This window comes from Passer montanus, unplaced genomic scaffold, assembly GCF_014805655.1.
Source record: "Passer montanus isolate IOZ18808 unplaced genomic scaffold, ASM1480565v1 scaffold10, whole genome shotgun sequence".
Taxonomy (NCBI): Eukaryota; Metazoa; Chordata; class Aves; order Passeriformes; family Passeridae; genus Passer; species Passer montanus.
In genome coordinates, this window is record NW_024356505.1 from 6,872,343 (window position 1) to 6,890,882 (window position 18,540).

General features: G+C 38.3%; 1 protein-coding gene across 3 annotated transcripts in view; it reads left to right on the plus strand.

Moving 5' to 3' along the window:
• Positions 1-3,272: 3,272 nt before the first annotated feature.
• Positions 3,273-18,540, plus strand: part of ZNF385D (zinc finger protein 385D) — a 412,422-nt gene continuing 397,154 nt past the window's right edge. For 2 of the 3 annotated variants that reach the window (XM_039713000.1, XM_039713010.1), the window contains exon 1: positions 4,438-4,549. In XM_039713000.1, coding sequence (XP_039568934.1) covers positions 4,447-4,549 — 103 coding nt within the window. In that variant the 5' untranslated portion in view covers positions 4,438-4,446. Of the gene's footprint in view, positions 3,328-4,437; positions 4,550-18,540 lie in introns of those variants that run through there. The other variant, XM_039713027.1, reaches the window with a different exon arrangement.

The following is an 18,540-nucleotide window of genomic DNA, read 5'->3' on the forward strand; positions in this document are numbered from 1 at the left end:
TATTTCATTTCGAATACTCCCTGCTAAGTTGCGGTACCATACTTTTTTCTCTGAATGTTTGCTCATTGTGTTGGTGATGTATTTGTACATGCAGTTTCTCTAGCCTGCTGTAAGTTACATATTGAAATATTGAAATATCTCATGCATCAATATTGGGATAAATTAACTTGAGATTACAAATTTTGTAGATTTTCTGCATATGGGATGAAAAGACAAAAACATGCAGACAAGTCTCTCCTGCAACAACAGGACTTTCAGAGACAGGACTATGATTCAAGTAAGTCCCTCTGAACAGATTTGTGTAAAATTTTGGAAAAAAATGTACTTTTGGCAGGATGTTCAATATGTAATAGGATCATTTAATATTTGAGCTTCTAGAATAGTAGCTTAAATGCTTGGAGGTCAAAGTTGTATCCTGTGGGCTTTTTAAATTTCCATATTTATCTGCCTGGTGCATCTATCCAGCACCCCCAATTCTTTGGGCAGATCCTTGATTGCTTTTTGCAGTCAACTGGATCAAAGTCTATGCAGCATGAAACGTGTAGGTGCAGTTTATGAATCGTATCTTCTGCATTACCCATTGGAAATGTATCCCTTCACTTCCACTTGCTGGGAAACAACTTTTCTGGTGTTAGGAGTAATAGCTGAAGGAACAGAAATGTGTAAAAAGAAGCACAGGCAAGGGCATAGAGAACAAAAATGTTGCTTTTCAATGTGACATTGTTTCACAGTTATCTATTTTTTCCCTAGTTTGTAGGAGTAGGAGAAACAATATTACACTTAAAAGAAGAATTCTGGGACTTCAAGCATACTTTAATTTTTGAATATGTAACCTAAAAATTCTATTTTGTAGATATGAGGATAAATCACTATTTCTGCTTCAATGAATGTGATTTTAGTGGCTGTCTTTTTTTGTCAGACTTCTGGTACTAAGATCTGTCATCATTGCATGTTCTTTTTCTATGACTCTAGCTAGCCCTTTAAACCTACCCCCAGGTTTGTGGAATAATTATGAGCATAAAAAGCCAAAATTATGACTTAAGATTAGCCTTGAAGTCTGCTTCAAAGAGCTCTGGCCAGCAGCACTCTTATGGTTTTGGAAGAAGATTATGAAGTTGCGGCAGGTGCACACACCTCTATTGTCAAGGCAAGGGCCACCACAGCCTAACACCTGCTCTGTGCCTTCTGTTGTAGCTGCAACCAAAGACACCCTGCTGTTTTTCCAATTCCTCCAGCACCAGGAAGCACAGGAGGAGCCTACACTGGATGACCCAAAACGGGGCATGAAAACAGCTGAGGTTGCTGTGCAAGAGCACGTCAGGGGATGAGTGCCAGTTCAGCTGCTTTGTTGCAGTTCTGCACCTGCACAGAGCAGAGCAGGGCAGCTGCAGACAGGTAAGTTAGTGCAGTAAAAACAAAAATTGAAAAAGAAAAAATGTGCTGATTGTTATTCAGCTTTTGTGTGGTTTGTACAAAATTTCTTGTGGTGCTTCATAACTTTGAGGCATCTTCTGGAGTGGCACAGATTCCCGTGTGGAATGTCAAGTGGTGATCTGCAAGGAATCAGTGTAATTTAGTGAACTGCTTTTCTCTTTAACTAGCTCTTCTCTATTTGACCAGATTAGAAGAATTAGATGTCATCAGAACAAAAATAACAGAGGAAATTAATGGTAATGGTAAACTATGAGGATGGTGACACCAAGTATTGGACTGGAAGGTGGAAAGGGACAGAAGAGTCCAAGTCTTCTGGATTAGAGGTGAATTGGTACCTTGGTCTGAGCCTTCCCAATCTGTGGTCATATCCTCAGAATGTACTGTATATTTCTCTTTCCAAAGGAAGGAAGTATACTGAGAACCTTCCTTTCCAAAATAATTCCAGCACTGAGAACCAGTACTATTGGAAATGCTTCCATAATGTTCTTAGGTAAAACAACAGATGCCTAAGCAAAAAAGCAAGCGTGGCAGTGCTCCTATTTGTGAAGGTCTGAATAAGTCTGTTCAGCAAAAGCAAAATTTAGAACATGTACTCTAACTACCAGTCTGTTTTGTGCTTATGTGCAAAGAACATGCTAAACAGAGATATGACACCCAAATACTCATTTGCCAGTGGAAAAACAGCCCCAAGTTAATACATGGAAACAGTTGTACATCTCCAATGCTAAATGAGCAGGAAACATAAACAAGACTAAACAAAAATTAGCTTGAAACCTATGATGCCATGGCAAAGAAATGACAGTATAAAACAAAGAGGTAGCTCTTCAGTATTATCATTTTGTTATATACACACCTTTTGAACAGAGGCTTCCCATATTATCAGTTCCACCTTTTGTTGGCAAATGATGAAGCATGATAATCTGTCAAATCATGGGTAGTAAACTGAATAATAATATTTAAAAGACTCCCTCTTTAAAAAAGAAAAATATTTTATGTTGAAAATAGAAAAAAACAATCTTTCAAGGAGGGGTTGCAAATATGTTTTTTCAGCTGCGGAAGTTTCTGCAAAGTTAACTCTTCACAGTGACAAATTAAGTATGTAAGATTGGTACAAGTCTTATTTTTCTTTTTCCCTATTTATTAGGGCTGTTCTGGAATATTAAATCTGCACATAACTACTGCAGAATTTTCCTCCTCATTGATACTTTGTTTTATATGGAATATATTTTTACATCATTTAAAAATATTGCTCTCTGCAAAACACTTTTATACTCTATTTTTCATTTGCATTCCAAATAATTGCTGTAGGGTTTTCTTATTCTTAGCAAAAGGAGATAGATTCCCAGATGTATTTCCTTTTGTTTTTCTTTCTTCCTTCTCCCCTGTGTAAATACTTTTATAAAAGTAGATTTAACAAAAGACCATTCACTATAAAAAACTTCCTCAGCAGTGACATGATACACCACACACCCACTTGTGTAGTCTTTATCAATAACAACAGAAACAGTGTCAAGTGATAAAAATATATGTGATTTAAATCAGCCGTTTTGGGAGTATATTTATTCAAGACCCTTCAAGCGGAGATGAATAGCAGGTTTCTAAATGTGGTGTTATGAGGGTAAGCAAATGAGTCACTATTTGTATTCTGGAGCAATGGAGTTGGGCAAGAACAACACCGCAAGAGGGAATAAGCAGTTGCATCTAACTGTTTATTGTATTACGTCCATCACCACAGGGTGTATCTGTGCATGTGAGGTCAAGGTCAGTGATCCTTGCTCACATGAATCATCCTCAGCGCTAATGGAAAACACCCCTGGTGCAGCGTGTTGGAACACCAGCAGCTCCGGCAGACCTCTGGCACTCCTGCCTCATTGTGTGAGCCACAATCCACAGGTGAGACAGAACGCGGCCGTGGGGAACATCCAGGGCTCGGGATGGATGAGAGCTCAACGGGGGCTGTTGGTGGAGATGGGCATTGGGAAGAAGGAGGATAATTTTTGACTGGAGGACAAAGCAGTGCTGCTGCGGGCCAGCTATGGCTCCTTCACACCTTGGCTGTTTGAGTTTCAAACCTGAAGAGCCTTTCAAAATGAAATATTATTAAAATATCGCAACCTGGATATGAGTTGGTTTCCAAATAAAGTTTTAAAATGATGATAACAAATCCTATTTATCTTTCTCCACAAGTTTCTTGAAGTCAAGGACACAGAGATGGAATATAGTGGCACATGAAGATGGGTTTGCTTTTCTTCTCTCTCCCTCCTCCTCTTTTAATCAGTGCAAATTCTGCATGTATTTTCTCTGTATTTCCGTGTCCATACAGAAAGAAGGATACATTTTGTGGAACTGCTGATCACATATATATATGTGTGTATGAAAAATGAAAAAACAACCATGGAATAACTTTTCAGGGCTGCTGCAGCCACTACTATAATTTGATATGCAAGCGGATTTATTACTAAGATTGCAAACCAAAGTTATGCGCATTATGTTTCTTGAACTGCAGTAATCCTTCTACAGAAATTTTGGCCATCCCTCGCCAAAGCCAGGGAAGGAACTCGGTGGCCGGAGTCGTCCCCGGGACTGTAGCGAGGAAGAAGAGGGTGCTCCGCGGAGGTGAGGGAAGGAGGGAGGGAGGCTGGCTGTTGTCTCACCACACATGGTCTTGTGGGAAGTGGGAATCTCAGGTTGAGTTACTCATCGGTATGGAGTCAGGAGTGTGCACAACCAATGATTTTGATGGCAGGAGGTAACGTACACATGTTTTTCAGGGAAGGTGCTGTAGGAGGACTTGCCGGCGGGCAGGAGGAGGTTTGCGCCGAGGGCTGTCATTTCCCAAGCGCGGAATTCTTCTCATCCCGGGAGCGCATCACCGCCGCCTCCGATGCTCTCCCTCCCTACGGTACGGGCAGGGGGCCGGCGGCGCTCGGCCCCGGCCGGGCAGGGGGGGCGGGCGCCGTGCCCAGGGCAGCTCCGGCGCCCCGGAGAGCGGGGCGGGGTGCCGCCCGCGGCATGGCCGGCGCGCTGGGCAGGGGGGCGGCGTGCTGGCGGATGCGGAGCGCGGCGGGCGGCAGGAAGGAGAAGCCGCCGGGCGCCAAGCCCCAGCCCCGGCACGGTAAGGGGGCGGCCGCGGCGGGGCTCGGCGGGACGGGAGCCCCGAGGTCCGCGCGGGGCAGCCGCGAGGCCAACTTGCCCGACACTTGTACTGCCCGCTCGGTCCCTCCGGGGCAGGGCGAGCCTTTTCTCCTTTCCCGTCCAGCGGGTGCGGAGGGAGAGGAGCTCCCTGCTCCCAAATTCCTCCGAGCTGCGCCTTATGTCTTTTATTTGCAGAGGCGAAAGGAGAGGAGCGGTGTTTGCGCGCGTTTTGGCATTTGACAGCGGCTTCTTTGGTAATTTTTGCAGAAAGCATTTCTCGTCTGGCAAACGCCAGTGAACCTGAGAAGAGTCCCCGAAATCTCTTTTGGCTTTTACGATCTTAATGCCCGGAAAGCACTGTTGAAAATATTGCCCTGTGTGCTGTTGTCTCCTCCTCCCTTACTTGTTCGGGGAGACAGATGCTCTCTTTGAAGGCTAACAGCACACAGGCAGTTCTCCCAAAATCAGATCCTGACTTTGAAGGCATAGAGCGGAGTGGTGTTCCACGAACTATTGAAAGAAGTGTTGAGGTTCATGACCCTTGTGTGCTAAACACTGAATGCAGTTTACCCAGAGCCAAAGCTGTCATGTACGGTTTCTTTACTGTACTGCTTGGCTGTCACCGGTCCCTGCTTTGAGGAACAAACCCAACTGTTTGTGGATCTGGTTGCAATGTCGGGAAATCTCACTAGAATTTGTTCTAGTTGTGTGTTCCCCCTGGGGTTTTAAGTCCACTATTCGGGTAAGTGGGTTTGCAGAGGTCACTGACCTAATCCTTCAAGGGTAAGGTAACAGCTTAAGTTGTGCTTGTGTTCTGTGTCAATTTGCTTTTGTTTGTTGTTGTTTATGTTAGTCCCCAAAGTAACTTTGTGTCTTTTCCTGAGAAGTTTATTTGCCTGAAGGAGTAATTTGTACTCTTTAAAAGTCCAGAGGTTGCTGTAGCTCATTCAGTAATCTTGATGACAAAAATGTTGCAAAGATGGGGAGCCTGGTACCTCAGGTGTTGGCATTTTGAGAAAATGCTTGCTAAGAAAGTGATACACTCAAATGCAGGTGGGAAATGAAAGCAAACTCTGTTTCTTCCATTGACTGTCACCTGGATGTTTCTGAGCTGGAGTGCTTCTGCAGCAGCATCTCCTTTTCCATTTTGCTTCCTTGTGCCCCTTTCACAAGTCAAAAGAGGAAGCAGACTAAAAGTTGGAGCAAAGATTTTATCAGTGGATGTCAAAACCCCTCTAAAATAAATTCTCTAGGGAAAAAAAATATGTTATCCATTTAGAGAAGAAAAGTGGTTGTTTAAAAGTAATATAAATAAAAATATAAAAAAATATTTATCCTTTTAATTCTGAGTGTATGCTGGTAGTAGGGACTCACATGTTGATGTTGATGGGATTCCTTTAAGTTGTGTACCTATTACATGTAGGTATTACACAGTAGCTAGGCACACAGACCAAAATTCTGGATGCAGTGAATTCAGTGGGAATTTTGCCACTGACCTAAGAAGAGCCAGAATTGAATCCACAGACTGTGTAGTGTGAGGTGTCGGGCCAAACTGAAAACATTTGGCTGATTCAGCTGTGCAATTGTGGCAAAGTTTATAATCCTGCATATGCTGCTATGATTAATGTATTATCATAATAGCTCTAAATTAAATTAGTTATAAAATAACTGGGTTCTAATTTACCTTAAGAGAAAAGATGTGGTATGCTTCAGTCTATTGGGATTGCTTCTTATAAACGTTTTCTAAAGTATCATATCATACTGAATTCACGTTTAAGTAATTACTGCAACAACACAGAACACTGAATTACACTGAAGCCCATACACTTTGCATCCTTTCAACTGTCATTTAAAAATAAGCACTCTATTATATTGCCTTTGCAAAGAGAACTAGACTTAGTCACCAGATCATTTACTAACCTTTGACAGCTCCAAATATAAGGCATAAATGAAATTAGAGTAATTTTCATGTCCTTAATGCTGATTGTATGCTATAGGGAAATATTTCGGGTGAAAACCAAAGGTGTGATATTACTTTAGTATGCTTACAATATTTTCAAAGTTACAGAAACACTCACTTTTCCAAGAATGGGCTTTTAAGTAAATTTCAGCTTTTGTAAGTGGTGTTGGTAAATTGATCATGCAGGAACAGAGAACTTACTTAAAATGTTTAAGCTAAAGCATTAGAGGGGTTATAAGTGGGATATAGCTAAAAGTAAAAGATATAACTAAAAGATATAGCTAAAAGTAAAATTGTGGTATATGAGCTGCCAACGATTTTTAACTAGCAAACAGACTGAACATTTGGCTCATTTATACCTGCATGCATTCAGTTATCAAAGTTCACAAGAGAGCTGTATGAAATACTTTGAAATTTTGGAAGTAATAACTCTTGGGAAGTAATATTTCTTTCTAATCTCTGTTTTTGCTACAAAGCCATTTCAATGGGCCACCGTCCTGCCTTGGTAAAAAGTGTCATAGCTCTGTGGATCTCAACAGCACTGCTATGATTGACACCATCTGAAGACCATGCACAATATTTCTGTGTATGTTTGGATTAAGATATGTTTATTTGGGCATCACTTAAGGATCTGAATTGGCAGGGTGCATATTGAGTTGCAGCTGAGCAAACCTGCCATTTAACTGAGTCAAGTTGCAAATATTTTCCAGCTTTGACATTCTTCTCACCTTTTACATGAGGGCTTCTGGACACTTTTTTTATACTTTTCTAATCTTTAAAAATACAAATATTAAAATTTCCTTGTGATCTCATGTGTAAAAGTTCTTGTTTTACAGGTTTTCGGTTTCATACCATGCAAAGCAATATAAAGCAGAACTAGCATTTCCACCCGTTGTGATCTATACAGTAAGTGAAGTCTTGTCAAGATTCCAGCAAGAAGTTCAAGATCCTGTTGAGATGATGAATATTAAGAGTCTTGTAAAAAGTCCATTTTTAAATTCTTTAATGTTGGGTTATCATTGGCAACTTACCTTCAAAGGACTTGAAAACTGACAACTGCAGCCAGAATTCTATTACAGATACTCTTTAGGCAGAAAATGTTAAGAAGTAGTGTAACAAAAATACGTAAATAAAGTAATATTTTAGTGTACTGCTTGAGAAAACTTTGAAATATTTGTATGAGAAAACCTCCTCCCTTGAGGAGTAGATATGGAAAGATTGTGACTAAAAGCTGTGAAACAGAAATAAGTTTTAAATTACTTGGTGCCACCAGAAATGACTTCTGGAGAGAAAGCAATGTTTTATATCCCTTTTAAAGCTATGTGAATGTTAGTATAAAAACACCAGAGTAAAACAGCACAAGTAAATAGTGCTGGCTGTGTGTATAGGAGTGTGTGTGTCCACATAGGTAACGTTTTAGACAGAAAACAATTACTTTCAATTTATTTGATTTTTTTTTTTTAAAAAAGGAGCTCACAAAATGTGCCATATTTAGACTGGCAAGTGCAAGTCCTCTGTGCTTCAGCCAGCACAATGAAATCAGTTGGTTTTATGCCAATATGTTGAATTATATCCAGGTAGGCTGGATAAAGGAATATGAGCTCTAACAACACAGACCGCTTCTTCACCTGGATCTGCTGACTAATTTTAATCTTGACCTATCTAGAGTTGTCACAGAATAAGACAAAAACTGTTGTTGCCATATCTGTTTTGTGTAATGGAAAGGTTGTAGTGTGGGAAGGGTAGAAGTCAATGTATTACTGCTGCAGAGACATGGTCTCTTCCAACTGTGTTGAACTGCTGGGAGAATGGAGAGAGAGGAAAAAAAGCCCTACAAACCTGTTCATAATTCTCCTCTTGAATAAGCTTAGTTGTATACAAATATGCAAACATCCAGGTTGCTCCTGGACTGGATTAATGCCACAGTTAACAGTAAGGAAATGAAATTGGTCTTGAGCTTTCCACTTTCAGATATTCTCATCTTTTTGCATTTCTTCTTGAAATATTCAAGAATGTGCTTCAGTATTTTCTGTTGGCTTTTCCTTTTCTTCCTTCTGTGTCTCCTGGGAAATAATGTTGTTGGTCGTGTTGAGGTAGTCATAACCAAATCTTCTGTTTTGCTTGAGGCACAGTTCTCTCACCTCACTTTTGACATGTGCCTTATTGTAGCATTTGTGAAAACAAATGTCTGAAATTAATGTAGACTTTATGCATATATATGTATATATGTACGTATGTATATGTACATGCTTAATATAAAGGAATAGAAGTTTTCTTCTTGAAGCAAGTAAACATATTTTCTGTGATCAGCTGCAATAATCTGCAGGTAGGTTTTAAATATTGAAACATTTTCCTAGCCTATATATTCAGAATGTGTGAACATTGATGTTATTTCTGTTTACATCTACTGACACTTTGATGCCTCAGCCACTTCTGTGGTCTCATTAGTAAGGCAGTGTTTTTACTGTGTAATGCAGACCTTGCTCTGAAGGCAAGGCTTTCCAAACAAATGGATGGGTAAGGAAGGATTTTGGCCTGGAGAACAAGAGGGGTTGGTTTACCAAACATATTTTAACGTGATTAGCCTTTCACTTTTTCCTTTGATGCAAGTGCTAGCTAGCTGTTACCTCTTTCTGTAGTTGTTTTCTGTTTATTTGTAAAAAACTATTTGCTTGTTTCTTTTGTTTTGTTTTTCAAATGAATTCCCTGTAAGAAAGGTAATACACTAGTGGACGCCTAGTTCATAGAAGAGGATATTTATGATACTGATAAAACCTAGGGTTATAGCTTCCTTCATTGGAGATAAGTAATCATAGCTAAAAATCCACAGATTATTCTAAATTTCAGTTTATGATAGAATGAAAAACCACCATCTAGATCTTAGAAGCAGACTCCAAATACAGTTTTCTGATATTTATTTAAATCTAATTTTGGCACAGAAATGTAGTTAAGAAACCAAAGGCTTCCCTTCCATTTCATAACCAGATATATTTTTGTGACTTCTATTTTTTTACGGAATATTTGGGTAGTTTTAGTCAGACAGAGTCTCAAGTCACCTTGCTGGGAAGTACAAGGTGTGATCTGAAAGGGAAAAAAATCACTTTCCTGATCATTTGGCTTTTGCTGTTGAAAATTCTGAAGCTAGGTGAAATGATTACTCTGACAGAACTATAGAAAATATCTCATTTCAGTACATTCTGAAATATTTTATATTTTGAGTAACCCTGGCTCCAGGGCATTTTATACTTGCTTCTGGAAGTTTCCAGTCCTAGTATTCAGCTTAACGTCTCTGCCTTTGTCTTTCCATTTAGCCTTGCCATGTTAAAACAATGAATCATCTTGTCCATTAACTACAGTTGGAATGTCTGTTTATGCACTGAATTTGTTTTGTCATGTTGCCTTAATAATTGATTGGAACTGTGGCAACTCCTGACTGCTTTCCCATATGAGTTTGGTCTGTTCCCAGTGCTGTTCTGGGCAGTAGAAGCACAAGCCATTCCCAGACCTGGAATGTCTTTGCCCTCTAAGGATTTAACTTGTCTTTCTTCTGGAACAGTTTTCATTTTCTGTCTTCATGCATTGTGTAGAGGATGTAATATTTCCTATAACAGTTGAACAAGGAATATTGTTATTGTAGGTTCAATTTGATACATTCTGTTTTGTTGATGCATTTTAAATTTGTGCTGATTAATATGTTGAAGCATTAAATAGCAAGTTAAATAAAACCATAATGGCATTCTTTGAATAATTTAGAGAAGTGGCATGGTGCAAAGAAAGGGGCTAGAGGGCAGGGAGGCTGAGCAAGCAAATGCAAATTTGTACATCTTGCCTTGTGAGTGAGCTTGAAAATAGCACTTTGGTTGCTATTTAGGCAGTGTTTTGAAAATAAATGCTCTTTTATTAAAAAGTCATTACACTGGCAGTTCCTTGAGTTATTAAATAGCATTTGCCTTAACTATGTAGTAGTATAATTGGGATTATTTTCTTTATTTCCATGAAAAAAATCTTGTTTCTTTTGGAAGGTAAATACTGAAGGATCGTCTTAATAAATAAGTCCAAAATACTGTGTAAAATGTATTTTGGACTTATTTATTATAATCCTTTTTAAGATGGCTTAGTGGTCTTTTCTTGTGCACTGTGATATCTAAGAATATTCTTTGTGTGCTCTCTATGACCAATTTTCATTGAGTTGTTGATGCCACATTCCTGTGGAAAGCATCAAAAAAGTAGAAACAAGGAGTAAGAACTACTGGGTAGAACCATCTCCTGAAGGCAGATTAAAGTAGAACTGTTAGTTTGTGATAATGAACCCAGGAGCCTGTGGAAAAAAGCAAGAAAAAAGAGTTGTTATTGTCAATGACTGCACTGCGCTTTGCTGTACAAAGCATTCCGGTATTTTGTTCAATACTTCTTGCTCTGAAGCTCTGAAACTACAGAGCTGTCTAAACTGCTGGCATTTGTAGTGAGGGGGAGGAATGGGAGGTTGAGAAGAGATACTCCTTCTCCAGAAGTTGAGTTGAGTAAATTCATGTAGTGTAACCAGATGTCCTCATCAGTTTCATCTCTTTGGCTGATTGTCACTGTGGTTTCATGTGGGAGGTCATGGTTGCTGCTAGACAAGAAGTGGGTGTGAGTAAAATTTTTTAGGAGGTAAGTGAGAGGAGGTTCTGTAATGAGAAGCTGTACACAGAGAGATCAAGGGACCCCTGCGTTGTATTCATATCAGCAGGACTGCAAAACAGATGAGATTCTGCGTTCTGGAATGGGCAGAATGTTTCAAGACTTCTGCATAATTTTAAAATATAAGACATCTTCATAATCAAGTCCTGACATCAGTAATGTGTTCCTTGCAATGTTCAAACTTGAATTAGAGGGAATGGGAACACAATATTCAATTTTTATTTAACTTAGAGGTGTGAATTTTTGGCTTTCTAGTTACTTAGAATTCCAAGATGTATTCAAGCCTGTAAATCCATTTAAAAATTGGAAGAAACTGGTTTTTTTTAGATCACTATATGTGTTTTAGGGAAACATGGTCTTTTCCAGTCCTGATGATGTTGGACTTCTGTATATTCTCTGTGGCAGGACTGCTCCCAGTTGAGGTATTGATTTCAGATAACACTGATGTTGCCTGAGGGGTGGTCAGTTGTTTGTGTTAATGGTACTGCTGGGTGCAGCCTAAATTGCTTCGAGCATTTGGCCTACAAAGGCAAGTTCTAATGAAGCAAAAAGGAATTTGCCACTGTTTTTATTCATTGTGCAATTGTGGAGGATTTCTTGTTATTTTTCGCTGAGAAGTGGTAATAATCTGGTTAGAACAGAAGCATATATCATTGGGTTTTTTGTTTGCGTGGGTTGCCTTTGTTTTCTTAATGTCCAGGCTAAAAAGCTAGTCCCAGCTCAATGACTTTAATTTTTGGGAGAGGACTGTATTGCAAGTGTAAAGGTGGGAAAAGGATCACCTTACAGAAACTGCAGTGGCTGGAGTGATATTCTGATCTTGGAAGGGCTTGATCTTGTGGGCTGTAGCTGCTTGCTTTATGCACCGGATAAGGGCGCTGATTTTTCAGGCGTTCTGAATTCCTCTGTTTTGGCACTTGTTCTAGGGAGAGAGCACACAAATGATCTCACAGAAGAGATGATTAAGTGACACCTGAGAGTTCTTAACAGCATTGTGAAGTTGTTCCATTGCAGGGTGGGTTAAGCTGAAGCAGCACCCTTGACTAGCTTATTTTCCCTCTTATTCCTGCACCAACATGAGGTCAGTTGGATGGCAGATGGACATTTTTAGCCCAAGGCTTTTGTGTTCTGCAAACTCAAACTCTGTTTTATGATTTTCTTAGCATAAAAAGAGGAAAGTGGCAAAATTATTTATTGATGTATTTTGACAATTGTATATGGCTGTTTGGTGATGGTGGTGGGGGTTTCTTTGTTTGGTTTTGTTTTTTTTTTTTTTAATCTAGTTAAAATATTTAGATCCAATAAGTTTGGATTGTATTCAGCATATCTAGTGGAAACCTGAGGAATACATAGAATGATTCAGGTTGGAAGGATCCTAAGGAACATCTCTAGTCCAGTCTCCTGCTATATGTCAGCTGTGAGACAAGATCAGGTTGCTCAGGGCTTTCTTCAATCCAATCTTGAAAACATCCAAGGAAGGAGTGCACAAAGTCTGGCAATTGGTTACTTTTTCACATCAAAAACCCAAAGAGGGCCTGATAATTTTGGAAAAGCGGGAGTTCTAGATAATGGGCATCTTCCTAGAAACAAGTCCTAGAGTAAGTGGTGCTAAAGTGATTCCACTGATGATCTGAAGTACCACTTACAAAATATAATGAAAGCTGCCTTATTTTAGGATGTTCCAGAAAAGATACTATGGAAAACTAATAATTTACTAAATCCATAGTGTTCTGAATAAAAATAATTTAAGCTATTCCTGGGCTTACAACTCGTTATCTGAGTTCACCTAGAAGCTTAGTTAATTTTTGAGAAATACAGAGGAGTATGCCAGCTGTCTGGCCCTTCAACTCTGTGCATAAAACAGAAGAACCAGAAGTGCAGGTAAGAGTTTGTGCTGAGAAGGGTCTTGGCAACCTGAGTAACTAAAATATTCCAGTGTCATTATAGCACAGAAATCTTTGGTCATTATGAAAAGAGTCTGAAAGACAATGCTTTTTTATTTTGTTTTTGGTTTTTTTTTTTGGGCGGGAAGGGCAGGAAGGAGAGGTTGTGTGGGGTGTGTGTGTTTTTTTGTTTTGTCGTGTTTGGGTTTGTTTGTTTTGGGTTGTTTGGTTTTGTTTTGGTTTTTTTTGGGGTTTTTTTTGTTTGTTTGTTTTTTGGTGGTTTTTTTTTTTTTTTTTTTTTTTTTTTTTGTTTTTTTTTTTTTTTTTTTTTTTTTTGTTTTTTTTTTTTTTTTTTTTTTTTTTGTTTTTTTTTTTTTTTTTTTTTTTTTTGTTTTTTTTTTTTTTTTTTTTTTTTTTGTTTTTTTTTTTTTTTTTTTTTTTTTTGTTTTTTTTTTTTTTTTTTTTTTTTTTGTTTTTTTTTTTTTTTTTTTTTTTTTTGTTTTTTTTTTTTTTTTTTTTTTTTTTGTTTTTTTTTTTTTTTTTTTTTTTTTTTTTAATCCTCCAGAAGGTCCCAGCTTTGGAACAGTAATGAGACTGCTGTTCTGGATGTGGCAGAACATTCATCCTGCCCACAGGGTGGATGGATTTCTCTGGATGTCCCTGTGTCTGGCTTAAGGAATTTCACGAAAAAACAGCAGCTCCACTGCATCTTTATGTCCTGGTATCTTCTTGTGTATAAGCCTACAAGTAAATGTCACAGTTTTCTGTCAATATTCCTATGTAAGGAATCTCTGTGTAACATAGCCTGCATGCAGTAGTACAACCTTGCTGATAATATATTTTCCTGATATAAAAGAGTACTATTTTTCTTTAAAAAGCACATTATGACTTTTTATATTAACTGCTATTGTCCCACATATCTTAATTAATTCAGCTATTTGGTATAATTAATTTGTTAATGCTTCTGCAGTCATGTAATAAGATACATTGGCCCACCAGCAGTCTCAAGGCACTCATGTTAAAAGATTGTTTAGAGACTCGCTTTCTTTGCTTAATAATATTTTAATAAGACCTTTCATCGAGCTCTGTGGCCATTAAAGTCTTATTTTTGAAATTTTCTCTTCCTTGTCTTGTCCTCAAGTGTTTGTTTTTTCTTTTGTTTTCTTTAAATCTGACATTGGATTTTGTCTTTGTTCCACTGTTCTTTGCAAGTTTTGTTTTTAACAAGTAGATGGGTAAGAACTTCTGTCAGTACAGATATGATTCAGAAATCTTTGATCAATGATTTTCCTTGAAGCTTACAGTCCTGGTAATACTTCAGGTTTCAAAGCTACGGGCAAAAGATGATTGAGAAACTAGTTCGGTAAATAGAAGTCACATATGATTTTCCTAATACAGGCAAAAAATAAGAACTCTATCTGCTACCAAAGTTGTGAAAATTTGGCAGTAGCTGACCCTGTGATGCAAATCCCAAGATGGATTTCTCCCATTTCTGATATTTTACATGTTTCTTGACAATTAGCATTTGTATTTCAACAGTTGTTTTTTAAAACGTGTCTATGTTTGAGAAAGGGTGTGTGAAGCCAATCCATGCAGTAGAAGGAATTGCTAAGGAATTGCTATGCACTAATAGCTTTTTCAGGAATGTGCGTTCTCTGGTCATAACTTACAGAACCTTGAATCTGGCACAGAAGAACGAGCAGAGCGAAAGGTGCCATGGGGAGCTCTCACTGCCAGAGCAGCACTGTGCAGTGCGTGTCTGTGTTTGCCACACTTTGTTGTTTGTGTGTTTTTGCCACAGAAGACATGCAGCAATCACAGCAGGCACTACTGAGCAGCGTGGCTGGGAGCTCTGCTGCCATCTGTGCTAGCGCTGCCTGCTCCTGTTGTGTGCTTGCTTCCATATGTATAGCTTAGCACTTAGTCTCTGCAGCCATTGGAGTAATAGATCTGAAAACAGTTGTGATAATTGAATGATGGCAAACATTCATGTAAAAAGTTAATAAATTTGTTTTCAATATATGTTCCCTGGTTTGGGTTGTCTTTTTTTTCCCTTTAATATCTCCTACTCCTTCAGAAGCATTTCATGACATAGTAATGCTCAGTCCAAACTTGAACTCATCACTTTTGGCTTTGTACATCGTAATAGCCTCCACAGCAACCACTGTGATGCCATAAACAGAGGGTTTGACTTCAGGTGAAGAATGTAGGCAGTAAAAGCGGAATAACCCATAAAGGAAAATGTGGGAGGATGGGGAAGACAGGGAAAGTGATTATTTTGGCTTTCTGAGTAGCAACACACCACCCACCCTCCTGGATTTTTTTTTTTTAATATCTTTACTGATAGCTGAAAGAAAATAGATTATTTTATGATGTCAGAATGGAACTTCCATTTTTGACAGTATAATTGAAAATATATACAAGTAATGGAGTTTTATTCTGCATGAGGTTTCTTTTTCTCTCTTTCCATTCATTTTTAAAAAATCACTTTAGTAAATCCACCGTGGGAGGATAGTTTTGCTGCTGTACTTTTCCCAGGATGCAGCAAAAGAAATTGCATTTGCAGTTCACAGAGAATGAAATTAGACTTGCTCTGTCCTGATGATCCACTACTCCTACACCCAGCACATTTCTGGGAGAGACTCTTGCTTGCAATAAGAGACAGTGCCCTGACTGTACTTGCACCTGCTCTTGTGCATGAAGGAACAGGCATGGATTTGGGCCCACGTAGCCCCCAAATTAGAATTAGGCACTGTATGGAGTGCCTCTGTGTGGGTCTGCCTCCTTCCTCTCTGAGGCGTTGTTCGTGGAAGGGGAGAGTTCAAACTCATCACTTTGCTTATGGGTGTTGAGACAACTTTCTGTTCTGTAATAGATTTATACCTGCTCAGAAATGCCATGGTCTCAGAGAGGATCAGGCAGCTGAAGGATGTCCATTTTTGTCTTGCGCCATCTCATGTGCAGCCCATAGTTGGGTGCTGGACTGTGAAATCAGTAGAAAGTAATTGGGAAATGCAAATGTCATTGTGGCATCTGGAAGAGTGGACGGTTTTTGTTTTTTTTTAAGTTGGACGCACCCTTTTTTCTTGCTCTTTAACCCTTCAGCCATCCATCCATTAGAGATTTATGTACATAAAACTTTATTTATTTTCTTTTGTGTCAAGGCAGTTCTTTTTTTTTTTTTTTTTTTTTTTTTGGGGCTATGGCTTCTCAAAACAGCTTCAGTTAGGCAAACACTCAAATGACCTTAGTGCTCATGTAGCAACTTAAGTAGCTGTGTGCCAGACTGCACAGCAATAAGTACTTCCTTTCTTTACAGAACAGAAACTGAATGCATGTAGTGCCTATGGAGAAAAACATTCTCAAATAAGAGCAGAAAAAGCCCAAGGATCAGCAAGGATTTCTATTTAATATAATGCTGATCCTGTGCTCCACTGAGCTGGTTAATGTGAGGAGTCTTACACTAGATCAATCTATCTATATTTGTCTATATCTATCTATCTATGTCTATATATCTATTTGTTCAACAATTCCAGCAGTTTTTGTTTCTATTTCAAAGGCAGAGAAAGACTGAGAGTAGTCATATTTGTAATTCCAGTATTCCAACAGTCCCTCCATCTGGATGGTTGTTCGTATGAAACTGACACAGTCTGGACAATTTTCATCAATTTCATTTTTTCCATCTTGTCAGATGAGCCTTTAATCTCTTGCTCGCTGATCCCTGGTTTATAATCAGATTTGACAGCGATAGGATGGCAGTAAATATTTTGATATAAAGGTCTATAACGAAGTAGAACTGTTGTTTCTCCCCTTGCTCCTTGGTGAGGTAAAATTTTATTTGTGAAGTGTGAATAACTTTGAAGTATAAAGCTGCCTAGTTTTGGGCCATTTTCAGGTGGATTTATTACAAGTGAGATGTTTATTATTTTTTCCCCTCTTAAAAAGAGAAATAAAAGGCTTATTTGTGACCTGCTTCTTAATATTTTTGGAAGTGAATTTGATATCAACTTGACTAATTATTCTGTTTCCCTAGAGGCTGATAAAATACTTTTCCAAATAAGATCTGAGATAATAGTTCTTTGACATGTGGATAATAATTTTAATTCCTAAATAAAGCCATTCTGGAATAATTTTAATGCTGTCAAGAAAAACCTTATTGTTAACCGAATAAAAATATGTTTAATAGTTGCAATTAGCAAAAGCCTGCTCATGGTTTATTTATTTTTTTTTCCATTGTTTGTGTACATGTGTTAGATGCATAATTTCTGCATCTATTGTACTTCCCATCAAAGTGGAAAAATCCTTTCTCTTTGCCTTTTAATCTATCCTCTGCACAATCTTACAGGTCAAATTAATGGTAAAAATATTCAAAATAGAAGACTGGAGATATACACAAAATGATGAGCATACCAAGCTTTAAGTGCAAGCCATGCCTATGGAATAAAACAACTTTGTTCAAACAATAAGCTGTAATCAGTCACGTTTCATTTTAATAATTTTTTTTCTTTAATGATTTTTCCCAGTTGTGTCTCTCCTTCACTTTTTGTATTCTTATTTATAATTTTGGCATTATCCCACTGTAACCTGTCTGCCCATACTTAATCTTGGTAGGAAAAAGACTCTAAATATATTGCCATATTTTATTTCTTTCTCTCACTCATCTTTTCATGATAAACTAATTTCCATGTCTATACTGTTCCAAAAATTCTTCCCCCTTTATTCAGCTCTCATAACCTCAGTTGAATCTGAGCTTCACTCTCAGAGACAAGAATTTAAATGTGGTTTCTTCCCCTCCTCCTCAAGCCCTTACCTTTTCTTTTTAGGATTTGGTGTTCTTGCTACCTGTGTATTCAAATGTCCATTTGGCACACTACAGAGTTTTCTTGTTCTTTTATACATATACATATATATATATGTATTAATTTTCTTTTTTTTTAAGACATTTGTGGTGGTTTTCATGTCTGTGAAATTATTCAGTATTTTTCTTTACAATTGTAATGAGAGTCCAAATTGTCAGCCCAATGGGCTCCAAATTCCACACTTGCTTATATAATAGTACTGTAATTTGCATTTATGCTTTCTCTGCTTTCTCTTGGCTTTTTGCCAATAACTTCAGGAAGATCAAACATCATAAACTTTCTGGGTATAACTTTAGAGATAGGACAGAAGATTCTGAGGAAACCACACTCCTAACTATATGCTTCAAACCCAAACTCCAATCACCTGATGTACAGGAAGTGTTGGTGATGATTGTCCTCTTTGGAAGCTGCTGTTTTCCTTGATGTTGCTGTAGGAAGAGGTCTTTGTTGTTTTGGGTACATATGAGTTAGAGAACTCTGGAAATTGCTGACAAAGGGAGAATCTGATTTAGGACATTCCCACAGATTTTGTGGAGGTAGGGAAGGACTGTGTTAGTGCTCCTCACTGGAAATGTTAAGAACCCTTTTT